Source organism: Callithrix jacchus, chromosome 20 (assembly GCF_049354715.1).
Source record: "Callithrix jacchus isolate 240 chromosome 20, calJac240_pri, whole genome shotgun sequence".
Taxonomy (NCBI): Eukaryota; Metazoa; Chordata; class Mammalia; order Primates; family Cebidae; genus Callithrix; species Callithrix jacchus.
In genome coordinates this window covers 30,197,248-30,218,706 of record NC_133521.1, presented here as the reverse complement: position 1 = coordinate 30,218,706, position 21,459 = coordinate 30,197,248, and the positions used below count along the sequence as shown (strand labels likewise).

At 40.0% G+C, this 21,459-nt stretch overlaps 1 protein-coding gene and 1 non-coding gene across 5 annotated transcripts in view; both read right to left on the bottom strand.

Annotated features, from left to right (window-relative positions):
* PHLPP2 (PH domain and leucine rich repeat protein phosphatase 2) overlaps nucleotides 1-21,459 on the bottom strand; it is a 75,002-nt gene that overhangs the window by 43,299 nt on the left and 10,244 nt on the right. For all 4 annotated transcript variants that reach the window (XM_002761126.7, XM_035282702.3, XM_035282700.3 and 1 more), the window contains 2 exons: nucleotides 10,134-10,267; nucleotides 666-856 (listed from right to left, as the gene is read on the bottom strand). In XM_002761126.7, the coding sequence (XP_002761172.3) occupies nucleotides 666-856; nucleotides 10,134-10,267 (325 nt within the window). The remainder of the gene's footprint in view (nucleotides 1-665; nucleotides 857-10,133; nucleotides 10,268-21,459) is intronic.
* On the bottom strand, nucleotides 6,420-6,554 carry LOC118149796 (small nucleolar RNA SNORA70). The gene has a single exon (XR_004737513.1). It is a non-coding gene; the product is annotated as a small nucleolar RNA SNORA70 (small nucleolar RNA).

Sequence of the window (21,459 nt, the reverse complement as noted above, 5' to 3'; positions counted from 1 at the left end):
TATATATTCTATCTATATTGCTGTGTATTTGGATCAGACTAGATGCCTGATCCAAAGTATGAATTCATGAGGTAATTTTGTCTGGAAGTCCTCTTAAATTCAGATTGGTTTATGACATTCAAGATTCAAAACAGAATAAAATCATGTATAGCTTTCTATAAATATTAATATATCTGTTTATGGTCATTTGTCATTCTGTCTAATAAGTGAACTCCTTTCCTGGGATGGAAAATCCTCTAGGACAGATGGAAGAAATGAAATGGCTCCCTGGCTGCTGGATCATATCTTATAACTACTTCAGACTCTGAATTTTAATTTAATTGGGAAAAAGAAAATCCCACAAAGAATCTATTTGGTGATGGATGCTGGCAGCTATTTCTGATTTCCAAAGGCAGCTTCTAATGGTAGCATCCACTGTTTACTCTAGCTGTCGTCAGCCACAGAATGTAGTGCCCAGCAGTGGAGGTTGGAATGTCTTGAAGAGATGTTCTGCAGGCAGGATTTGGGGCATAATTGCCTCTGAACCTCTCAGAGAGTCTCTGATATAATCTTTAATAATGCCCACACTGGCTTCTTTGAAAAGATATGAATAAAAGCTATGAAAAGCCTATGTGATATTTTCCTAAGATGAGAAATGAAAAACAATTCATCTTTGTGAGTCTTACCTTTCCCCCAACCAGAGGCAAAATGTGCATCTTTCCAGTTTGACAATCCTTCACTGAGGAAACTATAAGGCAGGTACCACAGAGGACAACTAGGCGTTCAGCCCACTTATGCAGCTGGGTCTTTCCCTTGCGTACATTATAGATGCCAGACAGCAGGATTCGATCCAGATGATCCATCTGGCATGGCTTTTCTGAAAAGAAAACAATACTTCAGAATACACCATTAAAGTAGTATAAGAATACAGAAAGAAAAGAAGAAAGTATTATATATCAACATTCAACAACCTTACTTATAGGTGTCAATAACCAAGTAATAAAGTTATGACAAAATTAGATCTAATCCTCAAAGATTATCCATCACTGAATTATATACAGTGGGAGTACCTGTAAATTTTGGTCTACAAAGCAAAATTTTACTTTAGATGCCATTGTTAAATTAACCCATTTTCCAACAGCTGTAACTCCTCTGTACCTAGAGAAAGGCAATATGGTAGAGTGGTTAAGATCATGAACTCTGGAGTCAGATATACTTGAATTTGAATGCTGCTTCTGTCACTTTGTTTCCTTGAACTATTTATTCCCATTAAGCTTTACTCATTTATACAGTTTGAATCTTAACACAACCTACCTTCTGGAGATTCTTATAAAATTAAAATAATTAATATAAAATAATAAGCATAGTTTTCGGTACAAAAGGAACATGAAATAAATGACAACCACTACTTTTATTAGTCTATTCTAGAAGGAAGAAATTAGTAACTATAGGAGTACTCTAATTTTGTACAGAATCCTCCATCTCTCTGCCACTAATATGGAAAAGCTCATGTGTGGTACTTCAATCAACTACTCCAATCATGGTGATGGAAATTCTACTTCCCATCAGAGGCCTTCATATGACTGAGATACAGTGAACAAATCACCACATTAAAACAGGAAAAACGTGAAGTTCTTGGTAAAAGCACCATTAAAATCAGTGTGCACCTGTACTCCAGGTACTCAGGAGGCTGAAGCTGGAAGACTGGTTGAGCCCAGGAGTTCAAGGCCAGCCTGGGCATCATAGAAAGACCCTGTTTCTTTAAAAAAAGACAACTATACACAGAAATGAGCAGGAGCAGCAGTATGAGGTGGTACAAACAATAACCCAGAAGCTGGAAAGACTGGGTTGTACTCCTGATATTATTACATAATTGATTATACAAGCTTAGATAAACTTTGGCTATTTAACCATGTGTTTCCCAAATATAATATGAGGAAATGAGCTAGATTACTTCAAAGCCTTAAAACCGCATTATTCAATAAAATTTTGTATATTAATACACTATATGGGATAATCATTTCTCCTTCTACTCTAGGACAATCCTTTCATTTACACAGTCATTCCTTGTTACTGGAAGGTGAGTGATTCCAGGAACCCCTGAGGATACCAAACTCCATAGATGCTGAAGTCTCTTATACAAAACAAAATGGTATTTGCACATAACCTACACACATCTTCCTGTACACTTTGAATCATCTCTAGATTACTTATAATACCTAAAACAATGTAAATGTTATGTAAATAGTTGTCATGCTATATTTATTTTTTCATTTTTTAAATACTTTTGATCCATTGTGGATATGAATGGCTGACTATATTCTAAATTCTACCTTTCTCAGAGAGTCTGATTCTAGCAAATCTATATTCCTAAACTCTAGTTCCACATATCCAACAATCCAGTTATCTCCAACTGCATGTTTACCATCACTTAAAATTCAACATGCCTGTCCAGCGCCTATAATTCCAGCACTTTGGGAGGCCAAGGTGGGCAGATCACGAGGTCAGGAGTTCGAGACCAGCCTGACCAACATGGTAAAACCCTGTCTCTACTAAAAATACAAAATTAGGCTGGGTGCGGTGGCTCATGTCTGTAATCCCAGCACTTTGGGAGGCCAAGGCAGGCAGATCAGCTGACGTCTAGAGTTTGAGACCAGCCTGGCCAACATGGTGAAACCCCATCTCCACTAAAAACACAAAATTTAGGTGGATATGGTAGCAGGCACCTGTAATCCCAGCTACTCAGGAGGCTGAAGCAGGAGAATTGCTTGAACCCGGGAGAAGGAGGTTGCAGTGAGCCGAGATCATGCCACTGCACTCCAGCCTGGGCAACAGAGTGAGACTTCATCTCAAAAAAACAAAAAAACAAAAATTAGTTGGGCATGGTGGGTTGCGCATGCCTGTAATCCCAGTTACTCAGAAGGTTGAGACAGGAGAACAGCTTGAACCCGGGAGGTGGAAGCTGCAGTGAGCCAAGATAGCACCACTGCACTACAGCCTGGGAGACAGAGCTAGACTCCATCTCCCATCCCTGCACAACAGCAGCTCCTTCTCACAATTCAAGCTCATCTCCTGAAGTTACCCACGATCAAAACCTCAGAAGCAGCTTCAACTCTTGGGTTTGCTTTCTCAACTTCCCTTTTCAATCAACCATCAAGTCTTAGTGATTACTCTTTCAAAAAGTCTCTCATATGAACAATTCCTTTCTAATTCCTAGATCAGATCCTTACTAATTCATATCTAAATCATTATCCACACTGGCAACAGATTTGTCCTCCTTGGGCTCACTTGGATCCCATTACTTTCTGCTATCATCTGCCAAATGATGGCTAAACTCCTGATGGAGCACCCATGGCCCAAAACAATCTGAACTCAAACAAACTGTGATTCATAAATATGCAATGTAATTTCTAATCTCCCACCATTGCCTTCTTTTTCATTCCTGCTTGTGGAAACACTATCAGGTTTTAAAGAACCAACTCAAACACAGCTTTTTCACAAAGACTTCTCCAATTTCTAGACATCTCTGATTTTCCAGATAAGATCAGTGACAGAAAACCTCACTATCAGCTAGCAAAATAGATCACATATGTATATCAGTAAAAATCTGGCCAGGTGCAGTGGCTCACACCTGTAATCCCAGCACTTTGAGAGACCCAGGTAGTTGGGTCACTTGAGGCAAGGAGTTTGAGCCCACATGGCAAAACCCCATCTCTACTAAAAACAAAAATTAGCCTGGCATGGGCACCTGTACTCCGGCTACTCGGGAAGCTGAGGCAGGAGAATCACTTGAACTCAGGAGGCAGAAGCTGCAGTGAGCCGAGATCACCCACTGCACTCAGCCTGGGCGAAAGAGCAAGACTCTGTCTCAAAAATAATAAAATAATCTTTAAAATTGACTGGCTGGGTGTGGTAGCTCATGCCTATAATCCCAGCACTTTGGGAGGTTGAGGCGGGTGGATCACCTGAGGTCAAGAGTTCGAGACCAGCCTGACCAACATGGTGAAACCCCATTTCTACCGAAAATAGAAAAATTAGCCAGGCACTATGGGAGAAGCCTATAATCCCAGCTTCTTGGGAGGCTGAGGCAGGAGAATCTCTTGAACCCAGGAGGCGGAGATCACAATGAGCCAAGATAGTGCCATTGCACTCCAGCCTGGGTGACAGAGCAAGACTCTATCTCAAGAAAAAAAAAAATTGACTAAACAGTGACTAAAGGCCAGGCACAGTGGTTCATGCCTATAATCCCAGTACTTTGGGAGGCTGAGGCTCGCAGATCACAAAGTCAAGAGATCAAGCCCATTCTGGCCAACATAGTGAAACCCTGTCTCTACTAAAAATACAAAAACTAGCTGGGCGTGGTGACATGCACCTGTAGTCCCAGCTACTTGGGAGGCTAAGACAGGAGAATCGCTTGAACCCAGGAGTCAGACGTTGCAGTGGGCTGACTCATGCCACTATACTGAGGCTGGCAGATCACAAAGTCAAGAGATCAAGACCATCCTGGCCAACATAGTGAAACCCTGTCTCTACTAAAAATACAAAAATTAGCTGGGCGTGGTGACATGCACCTGTAGTCCCAGCTACTTGGGAGGCTAAGACAGGAGAATCGCTTGAACCCAGGAGTCAAAGGTTGCAGTGGGCTGACTCATGCCACTATACTCATGAGACAGACTGAGATGCCGTATCAAAAATAAAATAAAAAATAGTGACTAAATAAAACTTCAAAACTTGTGCACAATATAAAGTAATAAATAAAATTAAAAGTTACAGGCTGGAAAAAAATTGAGTCATAAATATAGTACCCTAAGGACATGTGTTCAGAATATATGCAGAAGTCCTTGAAATCGATACAAAAAAAGAGAAACAGAAAGATGTACAAAAATATCAGTAAGTAACTCAAAGAAGTCAAAAGATCCGATAACAATATGAAATAATTCTCAACCACACTAGTAGAGAAAGGGGGAAATTTTTTTATTGCATTTTGGGTTGTGGGGTACATGTGAAGAACATGCAAGATTATTGCATAGGTACACAGATGGCAGTGTGATTTGGAAAAAAAAAATTTAAACAAAGAGACCATCATTTTATCTATCAGATTAGTAAAAATTTTAAAGCCTGGCCGGGAATGGCAGCTCACACCTGTAATCCCAGCACTCTGGGAGGCCAAGACGGGCAGATCACTTGAGGTCAGGAATTCCAGAACAGCCTGGATATTCCAGTCTCTACTAAAAATACAAAAATTAGCGGGGTGTGGTGGCAGGTGCCTGTGATCCCAATCACTTGGGAGGCTGAGTCAGGAGAACTATTTGAGTCCGACAGGTGGAGGTTGCAGTGAGCCAGATGGCACCACTGCACTCCACCCTAGGTGACAGAGCAAGACTTTGTCTCAAAAATAAATACATACATACATACATACATTAATTAATTAATTAAAAAGAAACTCAGGTTCTGCCACCTTCCATACTTGACTTCTATCTAATACTGATCTGATTATTGCCATCCTAGCCCGCCATAGAGGAAAAGAGCATAAAAGCACTGAGAAGCACACACCGGGGATTTTAGGAACCAGGCAGAAGTAGGACACATCAAGTCTACTTCATACCATGGAAGAAAATTCTGTCACATGGACACACCTAATTGCAAGAAAGGCTGGGAAATGGGCTACAGCTGGGCAGTTATATGCCCACTACAATTTTGTTATTATGAAAGAAAAGATTTTGATAAACAATAGTATGGCCACACATCTCCTAACAATATGGCTGTGTTAAGCCTGTTTTTTGAAGTTTAAATGAATGGAAACATATGATGTAATTCTTTGTCTGATTTCTGATGTTTGTAATTTATGCTCTTTGACAAAACTGTTTTATCAACGTGTCCAGAGAATGTAGTACACAGAGAAATGTTCAGGCAGGGAGTTGTGCTACCTAAGCTATAAAGTCCCAGAGCTACAACTTCCCTCACAAATCACACCCTCTAAATGACACTTCCTCTGATGCAAATAAGGGATTATTTGTTCTTTCTCTCTCTCTTTTTTTTTTTTTAGGTGGACAGGAAGTAGGATTTATTGGTGAGCATTAAGAGGGGGCAGCACAGTGGAAGCCCTCCCAGGGCCACAACTGGGGATGCAATTGATCCTGCAGCCCTCTGGGATGAGCTGCTTCTCAGCCACAATGTCTTCAAATTCATCTACATTGAACCTGATAAAGCCCCACTTCTTAGAGATGTGGATCTTCTGGCGGCCAGGAAACTTCAACTTGGCCCTGCGTAGGGCATCAATCACACGTTCCTTGCTCTGCAGCTTGGTGGGGATGAACATAACTTGGCCAATGTGAACTCCGGCCACACTGCCCTGGGGCTTTCCAAAGGCACCTCACACACCTGTTTGGAGCCCAGACTAGGGATAGTGCAAAGTCAGGACATGAACATATATCTGAAAGGCCTGTCTCCAAGGTCCCTTAGAGCAACCCATATAAGAAACAGGCTGACTACACTACCAAGGAAGCTGCTGTTTGTAGCCACTGCACACTGGGCCCCCATGAGGAAAGGAACTCAGTCAGCTTAACTGGCTGCAGAGGATTTACAGGCTCTCTTAATCCCATGATTGCTCATGCTACCTACACAACTTGACTTTAGTGAAATGTTCTTTCCACAGCTTTTTTATTACAAATTTAAACTGAGAGAGTCATTCCACTCACTTCCCACCCCCCACTCCCTCTCTAGCAAGACTGATAACTTGCATTTGCATAATGGTTGATTGGGACACTATCCAGCGTCCTTTTATAACCAGGGAACACAATATTAACTGGTTTGCACTTAGGCCCTTATGACCTTGACCTAACTAACACTATATTCCAACGAAGCTGACTCAACAAAAATTCTACACATAAAAGATTTAAAGCTGATTACTAAGCTATTTACTTCAAAGAGAATACTTCAGGTCTTTCCTTCAGTTAAAAGTAGTTGTGTCTGGTTTCAGGAACTGGGTAGTTGGTGGGAAAAGGTGAGAGAGAAGCATATTTTCTAAGATAGTTTTGATAGAGGCAGGAGGCAGAGAAATTCTAGGCAGACAGGGGCTGGTCCCCAGCAAAACCCCACCTTCAAGCCGAAAAGACTGAAACCTGTGACCCAAAGTGAGACTTTCCATCCCTGTGTGTCTGCTCTCCACTGAATGGTTCTTTCTGAGTAATGTCTTTTCACCAATTGAATATTATCTTTTCAAAAACTACCTACAGCACACCCCGCCTCCCATCCTGTGCCGATAAAGACCCCAGACTCAGCCAGTAGAGAAGAGAAGCAGCTGGACATTAGGCAGAGGTGACTAGACTTCAGAAGACGGAGGCAGAGAGGAGACTTGACTTTAAGGAAAAGTGACGTGCCCGTCCCATCCCTTTTCCAGCTCCCCTCTTCACTAAGAGCTGCTTTCATCACCCAATAAAATTCTCCACATTCACCATCCTTCAATTTGTCCACATGACCTCATTCCTATTGGGCACCAGACAAGAATTCGGGATGCACCAAATGCTGGTATTCAAAAGGCTGACACATTGGCCCTTTGCCCTCGTTGGTGGAGGGGCGCTGTCCTACACAACAAGGCAAAGAGCCCACCGAGCTGGTAACACACTGCTGTCTGCAGATGACAGAGCTAAGAAAGCATTACAACACGTCCTCTGCGGTCTTGGGATCACAGATTGTCCCACGTGGATGCTGCCACGGGCCTGCATGGAGTTTACCCTGCTGGTGCTAAAGCAGGCAGCCAGTTCCTGCACTCACTCTCCTATTCGCTATGTCCCACAAAGGATGGAGCATGACAGACCCCAGTGAACGTGGTTTGTTCCCACCAGTGCAAAAGCAGCCAGCCAGTTCCCACATTCATTTGCCCATGCATTCCCTCCCACAAGGGGTTGAGTAGGGCAGGCTGAGTAAATAGGGCACCCCTGTCACAAGTCCCAAAAAGGGGTTAAGAAAATATCCTGCATCAGATTTAATATAGATCCAGTTGCTCTTCATGGCTCACGTCTGTAATTCCAGAACTTTAGGAGGCCAAGGTGGGACTCACTTAAGCCCAGGAGTTTGAGGGCAGCCTGGGCAGCATGGCGAGACCTCAGCTCTATAAAAATTAGCCAGGTGCAGTGGTGTGCACAGGTAGTCCCAGCTACTCGGGAGGCTGAGAAGGGAGAACCATTTGAGCCTGGGAGGTTTAGGCTGCAGTGAACCATGATGGTGCCACTGCACTACAGCCTGGGCAATTGAGTGAGGCCCTGTCTCAAAGGAAATTTAAAAATTAAAAAAAAAAAATAGACCCACACATTCTTTGACATTCCTCCTTTCAAAAACTGGAGCTAATTCTTCTCTCTGTAGTATGTGCTATGTTTAGTGACTCATTTCTTAATAAATAAAAAGTGGTAAAGGTAAAGGTGACTTATGAAGCTTGGTCATAAAAGACACTGAGGCCTCTGTGCATGTGCATGCATCACTGGGGGAACTAGCCACTATGTTATGAAGACACCTAGATGCATGCACACGCCTCTGTGAAACTAGCCACTATGTTGTGTGTGTCTCTTCACTGGGGAAACTAGCCACTATGTTGTAAAGACACCTAGAAAGCCTTTTGGAAAGATCCATAGAAGAGGGAACCGAAACCTCCTACCAGCAGTGGTAAGGAAGTGAGGTCATGTGAGTGAACTGTGTTAAAAGTGAATCTTGGAGCCCCACTCGAGCCTTCAGAAGAGTACAATTTCATGAAACCCAAGCCAGAACCACCCATTCAGCTAAACTGCTCCTAGACTTCTGGCCAATAAAAACTGTATTAAAAGTATTTATTACCATTTTAAGTCCTAAGTTTTGAGGCATTTGTTACAGAGCCAACAGATAACTAATTCATCTATCTATCTATCTGTCCACCTATCTATCTATCTTTTATTTTTTGTACCAGATCCATTATTGCCTATTCTCAAAGATTATTAACTTTAAAAGTTTCATCCCAAACTTAATTTTCTCACTCAAACTATACTAGTTTCTCTATGTCAATAGAGCTTAACTTTTGGAAAGATCCCTCAAAATTTAAGTAGGACTACAAACTGGTATTCTTTTAGACTGTACTAGAAATATCCTCTTAAGGGTATAGTATATTAAGATCCTGGGTATGCTCTAATTTACCAGGTGGTGGTAGGAAAACAGGGGTATCAGAGCCAACCACTGTGCTGTATAACTGAATGCAAAAGAATGGTTCAACTTTCATTCTAGAATAAAAATATACACAGTAGCCCCTCCCTGTCCCTGGCACCTCTGGCCTTGCTTTCCAAGGTTTCAGTTATCTGCAGTCAATCATGGTCTGAAAATAGGTAAGTACAGTACAAGATATTTTGAGAGAGAAAGAGAGTATTCACTTACTTAAAATTGTTAATCTCTTACTTTGCCTGATTTATCAATTAAACTTTACCATAGGTATGTGTGTACAGGAAAACACATATTATATATAGAGTTCAGTACTATCTGTGGTTTTAGGCATCCACTAGGGATCTTGGAACACAACCCCTGTGGATAAGGGGAGACTACCATAATGAAGAACTAGGGTTCAACCACAATCAGATAAGAAGCATGTTACTGTTTCAAATTTTTGTTTTTTTAACTAAGTATTATAGTGATAGATGGGTTGTGTTCCTCAAATTCATCTTAAAATATTTTTCTAAGAAGAGTCAAAAATCCTAGATTTAAAGCCCACTAAATTCACCAATATACAAATTTGACAGGTATATTCATCAATGTCAAGTCATATATAATGATGACTACTTACTCTCAACATTTTTGAGCTATCCAGAAGTTCAGACTTTACCAGGAGCTTGAAAAAATAATTTACTAAAGCTTGATCCAGTCAAGATTCTGGCAAAGGTATAAAATAATGCTAGTAAGGTTAGCAAAACACAAGTGCAAAAAGAGCAAAAAATAAAAAGGGAAGGTATTTTAGGCTTATATTTTTCAATGTTCCCTTACCCCTGACCTCTTGGTTTGTTGCTTGGTTGGTTTTAAATACATTCGTTAATTGGCTTAAAACTAGTTTTTGATAAAATACTTTGAAAAAGCTGACAGCAAACAGAGACACAAATGATCAACATAATACTAGTTAACATAAAAAGCCACTGATAAATTCTTACCACCATAAAATCGAATCATACAGCCGAGGTCAGGATTTGTAGCCTCCTCCTGTATGCGCACAGGATCATCAAATCCCAGCCTGGATAAGTAATCATAAACGATCTGAAGAGGTCTTTCAGTAGGTTCCAGTCTCCTGATTGTACAATTCAAAAAAATATATATATTTGGTAAGTCATAAAAATGCTTCATTTAATTTTCTTATAGTTTTATTTATATTTATATAAATTTCAGAGGTACAAGGCTATTCTGTTAAATGAATATACTGCTCAGTAGTGAAGTCTAGGCCTTTAGTGTAATCATCACCTGAATAATGTACATTGTACTAAGTAATTTCTCATCCTTCACCCTCATCCCACCCTCCACTCTTCTGCTTTTCCAATGTCTATTACCCCACACTCTATTATTTAGTCTCCACTTGTAAGAGAGAACATGTAGTATTTGACTTTCTGTTTCTGAGTTACTTCACCGAAGATAATGACCTCCAGGTCCATACATGTTGCTGCTAATACATAACTTCATTCGTTTCCATGGCTGAGTAGTAATTCAATATACAAAATCTGCTCTTGATTTTCATTCCTAGGTCAAGATTTTCTTTAATGATTCTATGATACAACTAATCTAAACAAGTGATTTTTCTTAATTAGCTGGACACGGAGCCAGGTGCCTGTAATCCCAGCTACTCAGGAGGCTGAGGCAGGAGAACTGCTTGAATCCAGGAGGCAGAGGCTGCAATGAGCTTAGATCAGGCCACTGCACTCCAGCCTGGGTGACAGAGTGAGACTCCATCTCAAAACAAAACAAAAAAAAGTGGTTTTTAAATGTTTTGGTGTCAAGACCCCTTCACACTTTGATCCCAAAGAGCTTCTGTTTACATGAGTTCTATCTACTGAAATTTACCAAATTAGAAATTAAAATGGAGAATTTCCATTTATTTATTCACCTTAAAATAACTCCCTAAAAATCATTCTACTACATGGTCCTAATTTAAACACTAAGGTAAAATCAGAATGTCCTGAAATCACTTGTGGCCTCTGGTGACACTGTATTTTAAATTACAGACTTAAAATACTGAAAAATATTTAAAAAACAAAAATGAGGCTGGGCACAGTGGCTCACAACTGCAATCCCAGCACTTTGGGAGGCCAAGGCGGGCAGATCACAAGGTCAGGCTCTTTTATAATGCTTTTACCAGAAACCAAACAGTTATAAATACAGTGGCTAAACATATGGATTCCAACAGTCAACTGCAAGGGTTCAAGTCTTAGTCCTGCCACTTACCAACTGCATGCCCCAGTACAACTTATTTATTCCCACTGTTTTAAATCCTCATCAGTATCAAAGGAATAAACAATAGTATCTAACTCTGAAGATTTTTTAATTAATTTATTTACTTACAACAAGATACTATATAGTATAAAAGTGCTTAGCAAAGTATCTCACATGTAGTAAGTCTTCAATAAGATGTTGACAATTATTATTCTAAAAAATTTTAAGATTGGAATCAATTTTAGTGAGAATAAAAATAGAATATTTCTCCCAGCTCAAACAACAACCAAAAGCAAGCACAGGAAAGCCTGTATGTGTTCAAAAGGTCTGAGAGAACATTTAAAGAACTCTGTTTAAAAAACTTAAGAATTACATTATTAGTAACTGCAGGAAACATGAGGCTGGGCGTGGTGGCTCACGCCTATAATCCCAGCACTTTGAGAGGCCGAGGTGGGTGGATCACGAGGTCAAGAGATCGAGACCATCCTGGTCAACAAGGTGAAACCCCATCTCTAATAAAAATACAAAAATTAGCTGGGCACGGTGGTGCATGCCTATAGTCCCAGCTACTAGGGAGGCTGAGGCAGGAGAATTGCTTGAACCCAGGAGGCAGAGGTGGCAGTGAGCTGAGATCGTGCCACTGCACTCCAGCCTGGGTAACAACAGCGAAACTCCATCTCAAAAAAAAAAAAAAAAAAAGAAACATGATGTATTTCCCATCACGGCAAAAAGATATGAACAAGGTCTGCATTGTGTAGTTGAAGAACTAGAAAATGCTATTGGCAACAAGATTGAAGTAAAAAAGATCATGGAACACTATAAAGCTGAAGATAAATAACTGCAACAAAATAGGAATAGAAATCATACTGATGTACAAAAAAGACAAAAATAAAATAACCACCTGGCCTCTCCTGACTGCTCAGTTCAGTATTTTAGCTTCCAGAAACTATAAACTCAGAATAAACTGCTACATGGGGGAATGATCAAAGAACAAAAAGCTTATAATGACCAAGAAATTATTCTTGTCTGTGAAAAAGAAAAAGAAAAAAATAAAGACTGAATTAAAGAGAAATGGGAAATAAACTTTTCAGATTGTGGAGACGTCAATTACAATTAATCTCTAGCCAAAGAAAATCAAACTTTACAAAATTAATTGTCTATGATAACATTAGGCAGTTTCCCAGCACAATGGTGGGATTCTTCTGAAAAAGACACATTTTAAGGGGGACTTTTAATAAACTGCATCCTGGAGAGAGGTCAACTAACCACATAATATGAATAAACTGAAGGATTAACTTGAAGACAAGGAGAATAAGGATATAAAAAGAGAGATCTCGGTAGGGTACGGTGGCTCACGCCTATAATCCCAGCACTTTGGGAGGCCGAGGTGGGTGGATCACGAGGTCAAGAGATGGAGACCATCCTGGTCAACAAGGTGAAACCCTGTCTCTACTAAAAATACAAAAATTAGCTGGGCATAGCAGTACGCGCCTGTAGTCCCAGCTACTCAGGAGGCTGAGGCAGGAGAATTGCTTGAACCTAGAAGGCAAAGGTTGCAGTGAGCCGAGATCGTGCCATTGCATTCCAGCCTGGGTAACAACAGCGAAACTCCGTCTCAAAAAAAAAAGAGATCTTTAAATGTTGAGACGGATTGAACTTAATCTGCATTGCTCCAAAGAATGGGACTCGTAACAATGAGAAGGTGCATAGGCAGACTTAAGCTAAATATGAGGAAGAATTTTAACGATTAGAGATGCTCAACCATGAAACAAACTGCCTCTCAAAACTACTCAGAGAGACCTGGAGAAGGTGGGGCGTGGTGGCTCACGCCTGTAATCCAAGCACTTTGGAGGTCAAGGCAGGCGGATCACCTCAGGTCGGGAGTTCAAGAGCAGCCTGACCAACATGGTGAAACCCCATCTTTAAAAAAATAAAAATAAAAATAAAGAGAGACCTGGAGAGCCATCTGTCACAGATATTTTAGAAGAAAGACCTGTAATAATCAAACTGGGCCAGGTGATCTTTGGGGTATTTCAGAAATCAAGGTTCTATTAGGTATCTAAGACATCTTCCTAATATAATACAATGCTACCTGACCTCTGCTGTTCAATGTATTTAAACACCGTAATTCCATATAATGATCACATATTCCGGACGAACAAATAATTATACTTTCAGGCTAAATCTCATGTGCTCAATTTTTCTATTTCTCTCTAGGAAACTGAGAAACGGAAGCATCCTAATTCTGACATATTTTACATGATCAAATTTCTTGGCCTAAAAAGGCTCTGTAGACTGTGGAAACCCTTCTCATACATTTCTTTTCTTTTCTTTTCTTTTTAGACGGAGTCTTGCTCTGTCACCAGACTGGAGTGCAGTGGCGTGATCTTGGCTCACTGCAACTTCCATCTCCTGGGTTCAAGCGATTCTCCTGCCTCAGCCTCCTAACTAGCTGGGATTACAGGCATGCATCACCACACCTGGCTAATTTTTGTATTTTTAGTACAGACAGGGTTTCACCACATTGGCCAGGCTGGTCTCAAACTCCCCACCTCAAGTGATCCACTCGCCTTGGCCTCCCAAAGTGCTGGGATTACAGGTGTGAGCCACCATGCCCAGCCGTCCTCATACATTTCTACTCTAAGAAAGTATTTTCTTTCTTCTAAGTAAACGAGTAATATTTCAAGCAGTACAAAAACAAGTAAAATGAAGGACTAATTCCATTTACTACTCAGTCATCGGCTGAAGAGAGTAGACAGTATCGGGGAGAAAAACGTTGTAATGTGCTTACAGCTCAATTTTGTGTTTCAAATTCCAAAAGTTTAATAGTCTGGCAATTAGCTGTTTGTGAAATCTCTCACAAATCAAAAGGAAATTATAAACTGCAAAACAGGTGCGAGAGAAAGTAATGCTGGCAACAAAAAGTTCCATTGAGCACTTTCACTACTTCTACTACTGTTTTAAGGAAACAATAGTTTTGGAGTAACAGTTTTGGTTTGCTTGGAATGCTTCTAAGAACTACTATAGTCCATGTAAATTTGAATATATGTGTATGTGGTAATTTCCTTCCAAACCAGCCAACAGATACAGCAATGCTATTAACAGCAGATTATACCTCTTAGCCAAGAGTAGAATCCTTCTATATTAGTTATTCTAAGCAGTCCCCATAGTTAAGATATATGTAAGAGAAGAGTAAATTTCATTCTAAGTATCATTTCACAAAAGTTTTAGCTAATAGTGGGGGGCCAACCCATACACTACTAAAATCAAACACATCTAATCAAAGACCCTAACAAAGTGCAGTACTACGCTCTGCATCAAATTCAGATTAAAACTTAATCCTTGACTGCCTATAAAGGTAAAATCTGCAAATGTTAAAATCAGTACTACAGATAATAATACAAATAGAAACAATAAGGATACTTCAACAAATGTTTATTTAATACCTGACACTATGCTAAAAGTGTTTAATTACTACAAAACTACATTATTCCTCAAATAAACACAAGATTCAGAGCCACACAATTAGTATACAACAAAATCAGGGTAGGAACCTGTGTTGGTTTCATAAAATATAGGTTCTTCTTTTCAGGCAAACCAAATTATTTTACATATAATTAAAATAATTTATGCAGAAGAGAGTTCAAGCCACTTTGCGTGTTAACTTATTCATATTTACCAAGAAACCTAAAAAAGTTATGTTTTAAAGTAACCATTATTTCATTAAGTCTAATATATCAAGATTTAAAAGGTACACTAAAATACACCACAGCTGAATAATAAAGAATATAGCCAGTCTTTGTCCTTGGTTCTTGGGAGGAGACTCTAATCTTTACCATTTGCTGAATAATAGGAGTGTCTTTGTTACTCATGAGCCCCTCAGATCAACCCCTAGTTTATGCTAAGAGATGAGAAGACTCAGGACAGGGGCTGGTCACCAGAAAAGACCAACCACCATGTGATTAGAGGGTTGGGGCTCTGAGCCAGCCTGACCTGGGTGGGGAAGCACACAGGACTGGAGATTGAGTTGAATCATGAGGTCAAAGATTCAACCAATCATGCCTTCATAATGAAACCCCAATAAAAACACTGTACTGAAGCTCAGTGGAGCATCCTAGTTGATAAACTGTTCAATATGGTAGGAGGGTGACAGGCCTTGATTCCACTGAGAAAGGGCACAAAGTTCCATATTTGAGACTCTTCTAGACCTCACCCTATGTGTCTCTTCGGTTGGCTGGTTCTGATTTGCATCAAGCTAAAACTGTAATTTTAAGTACAGCACCTTCCTGAGTTCTGTAAGTTATTCTACTAAACCTGAGAGGGTTGTGGCAACTCTCAAATTTGTAGACAGTTGGTCAGAAGTGCACCTAGAGTCTGAAGGGCAGTCTTGTTGGGGACCTTGCCCTTTATCTTGTAAAGTGTGTACTAACTCTGGCGTCAGAACTGTATTAACAGTAAGCCAGCTGGTGTCAGAATAACCATTAAGAAAGAAAAATCTGGCTAGGTACAATGGCCCAAACCTGTAGGCCCAGCACTTCGGGAGGCCAAGGCAGGTGGATTACCTGAAGTCAGGAGTTTGAAAACAGCCTGGCCAACATGGTGAAACCCCCATCTCTAAAAAAAAAAAAAAGAAAAATCTAGCCAGGTGCAGTAGTGTGTCCCTGTAGTCCCAGCTACCTGTCTCTACTAAAAATATAAAAATTAGCCAGGTGTGGTGGCATGCACCTGTAATCCCAGCTACTGGGGAGTCTGAGGCATGAAAATCGCTTGAACCTGGGAGGCAGAGGTTGCAGTGAAGTGAGATCATGCCACTGCACTACAGCTTGGGCAACAGAGTGAGACTCCGTCTCAAAAAACAAAAAAAAGAAGGCTGGATGCGGTGGCTTCACCTGTAATCCCAGCACTTTGGGAGGCCGAGGCAGGTGGATCACCTGAGGTAAGGAGTTCAAGACCAGCAACATGGTGAAACCCCGTCTCTATGAAAGAGAGAGAGAGAGAGAGAGAGAGAGAGAGAGAGAGAGAGAGAGAAAGATCGATCTAGCTAGGTGCAGTAGTATGCCCCTGTAGTCCCAGCTACTCAGGAGGCAGAGGCAGGAGAATCACTTGAGCCCAGGAGGTCAAGGCTGTATGTAGCCTGTTATGACAGGGCCTGTGAATAGCCACTGTACTCTAACCTGGACAACACACAATGATCCAATTTCTATTTAAAAAAAAAAATGACCCGGCACGGTGGCTCACACTTGCAATTCCAGCACTTTGGGAGATCAAGGTGGGCAGATCACCTGAGGTTGGGGTTCAAGACCAGCCTGACCAACATGGAGAAACTCCATCTCTAAAACACAAAATTAACCAGGCACAGCGGGGTACACCTGTAATCCCAGCTACTCAGGAGGCTAAGGCAGGAGAATCAATGAAACTAGGAGGTGGAGGTTGCTGTGAGCCCAGATCCTGCTGTTGTGCTCCAGCTTGGGCAACATGAGCAAAACTTCATCTCAAACTGGGCACGATGGCTCATACCTGTAATCCCAACACTTTAGGAGGCCAAGGTGGGTGGATCACGAGGTCAAGAATTCAAGACCAGCCTAGTCAATATGGTGAAACCCTGTCTCTACTAAAAATACAAAAAATTAGCTGGGTATGGTGGCATATGCCTGTAGTCCTAGCTGCTTGGGAGGCTGAGGCAGGAGAACTGCTTGAATCTGGGAGGTGGAGGGTGCAGTGAGCCGAGATCACTGCACTCCATCCAGCCTGGTGACAAAGTGAGACTTCATCTCAAAAAAATAAATAAACAAAAAACCTCATCTCAAAAAAAGAAAAAAAATTTCTGCCAATTAAACTATAACCTACCACCAATTCTAATATATACATGCTGATTTCAGAAGTTTTAAAATGTATAAAAAATGTTTCAAAAAAAAGTATTTATTTATATTTCAATTTTCTAACATACAATGCAATCTCTAAAAATTTTAGGCCAGGCGCAGTGGCTCACGCCTATAATATCAGCACTTAGGGAGGCCGAGGCGGGTGGATCACGAGGTCAAGAGATCGAGACCATCCTGGTCAACATGGTGAAACCTCGTCTCTACTAAAAATACAAAAAATTAGCTGGGCATGGTGGCGTGCGCCTATAGTCCCAGCTACTCCGGAGGCTGAGGCAGGAGAACCCAGGAGGTGGAGGTTGCGGTGAGCCGAGATCGCGCCATTGCACTCCAGCCTAGGTAACAAGAGTGAAACTCTGTCTCAAAAAAAAAAATTTTTTTTAATAGTATAAAAATATGTAGGAAAAGAACTTCTTTTTCCCCATTCAGTGGTAATCAGTTCAGTATGTATCCTAAAACAGGATTTTTCATTCCACCTTTATAATTTCAAAATATGGCAAACAGAGTTGTAGTGACTTAAAAGAGGTCACTCAGCAAATGGGAATCAGAACTCAGCATCCCAAATCCCAAGGGTGCTATTTTCTGTACTATATAGAATAGTATATATACTATTGGTTCTCGGCTAATTTTAAAAGATAGCTACTGACTATTTAGAAATCTTAGTTTCTCTTGTCATCTGGTAATAAAAAAGTAAAAAATTTAAAAAACCTTGGTTACTTTGATGACTAAAAAAAAAGTATATGACCATGAGCCAAAGGGCAATCCATTTCAACACGAATGATCTTGTTAACAACTTTTCAGACAGTACGCAATGATTACACCAAGCTTCACTGATGAGTCATTTTTATCACTCAAAACAGTTCAATAGAAAAGACAAGCCAAATATTATAACTGTAAGAACCAGCAGATTGAGAGACAAGATCAATCTATTACCAGGCAGCTGCAGGAATGTGCTTTCAACCTGAACCCTCTGAGCCTGTTTTCACATTTATTGAACAAAGGGAAATGGTCTCAATGATTACTAATGGGAAAGTTTCTGACTTTTGGGCCAGGACAATCCTTGGCTGTACAGGGTTGTCCCACACACATTTTTTTTTTTTTTTGTCTAAGACAGGGTCTCTCTGTTGCCCAGGCTGGAATGCAGTGGTACAATCTTGGTTCACTGCAACCTCGGCCTCCCAGGCTCAACTGATTCTCCTACCTCAGCCTCCCAAGCAGCACATGCACTGGAACCACAGGTGCACACCACCATGCATGGCTAACTTTTTGTATTAATATTTTTGGTAGCGAAGGAGTTTCACCGTGTTGCCCAGGCTGATCTTGAACTCCTGAGCCCAAGCAATCCTCCCCCTTGGCCTCTCAAAGTGCTAGGATTACAGGGTTGAGCCATAGCCTTTGGCACACACATTTCAATAAGCCTCTATGGCCCTTGCCACCTATAAGCTATAACTCTTCCCAACAGTTATGACAACCAAAACACCCAGCCCCCCAACACATATTTCCAAATGGCAAAGTAGGGGTATTGTTGGGTAGATTTAGTTTCACCACCAGATGATCTAAGGTTTCTTCAAGTGCTAAAATTCTATAAATTAATAATTCTTGAGTTATACTCAAATGATAACTCACGGTTGAAAAAAACATAAAGTAGTAATGAATAACTCAGAGAAAATACAGGGTAATTTTAATCCCAGTAATCCCATTTCTAGGACTTAGCCTAGGGAAACCTGTAATGTGACAATTCATGGGCAATGGTTTAGTCAAAGCAACACAACTTCTAAGATTTGCATGATTTGAAACAACTGAAATAGGTAACATTTATTGAGCACTTGTTAGGTGCCAGACATCAATCTAAGTACTTTACATCCTTGCTAAGTACTTTGAAGGACTGCGCATCTCTTAGGAGCTTAATCAAAATACACATTTTCAAGGCCCACCTAAACCTACTGAATCAGAATCTGTATTTGAACAAGCTCCGCATGTGGACAGTTTAAGCAGCACCACAAGTATTCATTCATTTAATCTTCATATCATGTATAATTAATTTAATCCTCAAGACAACTCAACAATGTAAATATTATCAACTTCCATTTTAGATTACTACACTGAGGCACACAGCATTATATAACCTGCATAGTAACTGTCAAAGCCAGAATTTGAACCCACACACTCTCATTCCAGAATCCAAACTCTGAACCATTATTGCATACTATGTCTCATAGTATATCCATAAATAGGCATATTCTATAGCTATTAAAAACGGTATCTAAAGAATTTCTAATGACATCATGAAATTAAGATGATCCAGTAAGTAGGCAGGATATAAAACTGAATATATGGCATGAGCCCAAATACATAATTACTTAAAAGTATGAGGGGTTGGCCGGGTGCAGTGGCTCACACCTGTAATCCCAGCACTTTGGGAAGCCGAGGTGGGTGGATCACGAGATCAGGAGTTAGAGACCAGCCTGGCCAAGATGGTGAAACCCCATCTCTACTAAAAAATACAAAAATTATAGACGGGTGCGGCGGCAGGCACCTGTAATCCCAGCTACTCGGGAGGCTGGGGTCACTTGACCTGGGAGGTGGAGGCTGCAGTGAGCTGAGATTGAACCACAGTTCAATAGCGTTTTCATTATCTTCTAATCAATTATACCTTCAAAGGGCTATCTCATTGTAAGTGATGAAGGTTACAGGGCTGAAAGAAACAACCGCCTCACTTTTTTTTTTTTTTAACCTCCTCACTTTTAAGTACAATTTAGATTCACATAATAAACTATAACATTCAGATTCTTAACTAATTACACAACTACTAGTAGCAAGCCAATTCCCGTGGGTTCTTCTTCAAATTTCTAGTATCTTTGTATATAAAAATATTACTATACAAATGAATATGTCATATACTTAAATAAGTGAACTCAATCAGTCACTACCAGATATAATCTAGGTCAAGGCTTTCCACCCGATAAAATTAGATCAGAATCAGTGTTAAGACTTAGAAAAGCCTACGGATCACCCAGTCTGATCCTTTGGTTTTACAAATGGATTTAGCAAATGTAGTTAACTGGTGAACAAGGAAAACATTCAAATGCTAATCTACATTTTCAGGAATTAGTCCAAATCCTAAAAGGAACACATAGTAGATCTCAGTCTAGAATTTTAAAATGACATCAAATTTTAGCTCAGCTAAAGGTGTTACTATTATTACCACACTTTTAAGGTGTAAGTGGGAGCTTCCTTTTCACTTTCAACAATATTAAATCCACAGTTTTGAATTGTTTCAAGACACTTTTTTAATGACAGGAAATGGGAAGGAGAGAAAAATCATGGTCAGGCATTCAAAGAGCTCTTATTTGATATCTAATTCAAAGAATGAACAGTGGTTTTTCTTTAAAAAGCTGACTCAAACAGTTCACATGCATAGTATAAGACTATTATAAAAATATTTTCTTCACATTTATATAAAAATATTTCAAAACACAAATGCCTTTTAAACCCATGAAAATATGCTCATTAATTAAGAGGAATGAAAATTAAAATAACAAAAGTCTTATCACATTTGCAGAAATCTATGTCACTTGGCTTAGAAAAAGATTTGTCCTTGGAATGCTGACTTTATGATTCTCTAATTTTAAAACTGTTAACAATCATTTCTATTTACAAGCAAGTCTGAGCTCATGCATGTGTATATGTCTTTATACATAAAATGTAATAATAACATGTTTTTAAGTAAGGGGAAAATTGGTATACTTTTATATTTTTGATGGAAATATAACCTCTATGAAGAATTTGACAGTAACTTTCAAAATTGTAAATGCTCATATCCTTTGACCCAGCAGTTCCACTTCTAAGAGTTAATCATACAGATAGACTTCCAAATAAGAGAGATATCACAGATACAAGGATACACGTTGCAGCACTTCTTGTAGTAGCAAATAACTGGTAACAACTTGTATGTCCATTAATAGAAGATTGGTTAAAATTAAATGAACACTCTTGCAGCCATTAAATAAATGACATTTATATAAATATTAACTGGAAAGATCTCTAAAAGATATTAAGTCAACAATGTGTTGCATATAGCGACATTAGTTTTAAAATTTATAATATAGGGCCGGGCGTGGTGGCTCAAGCCTGTAATCCCAGCACTTTGGGAGGCTGAGGCGGGTGGATCATGAGGTCA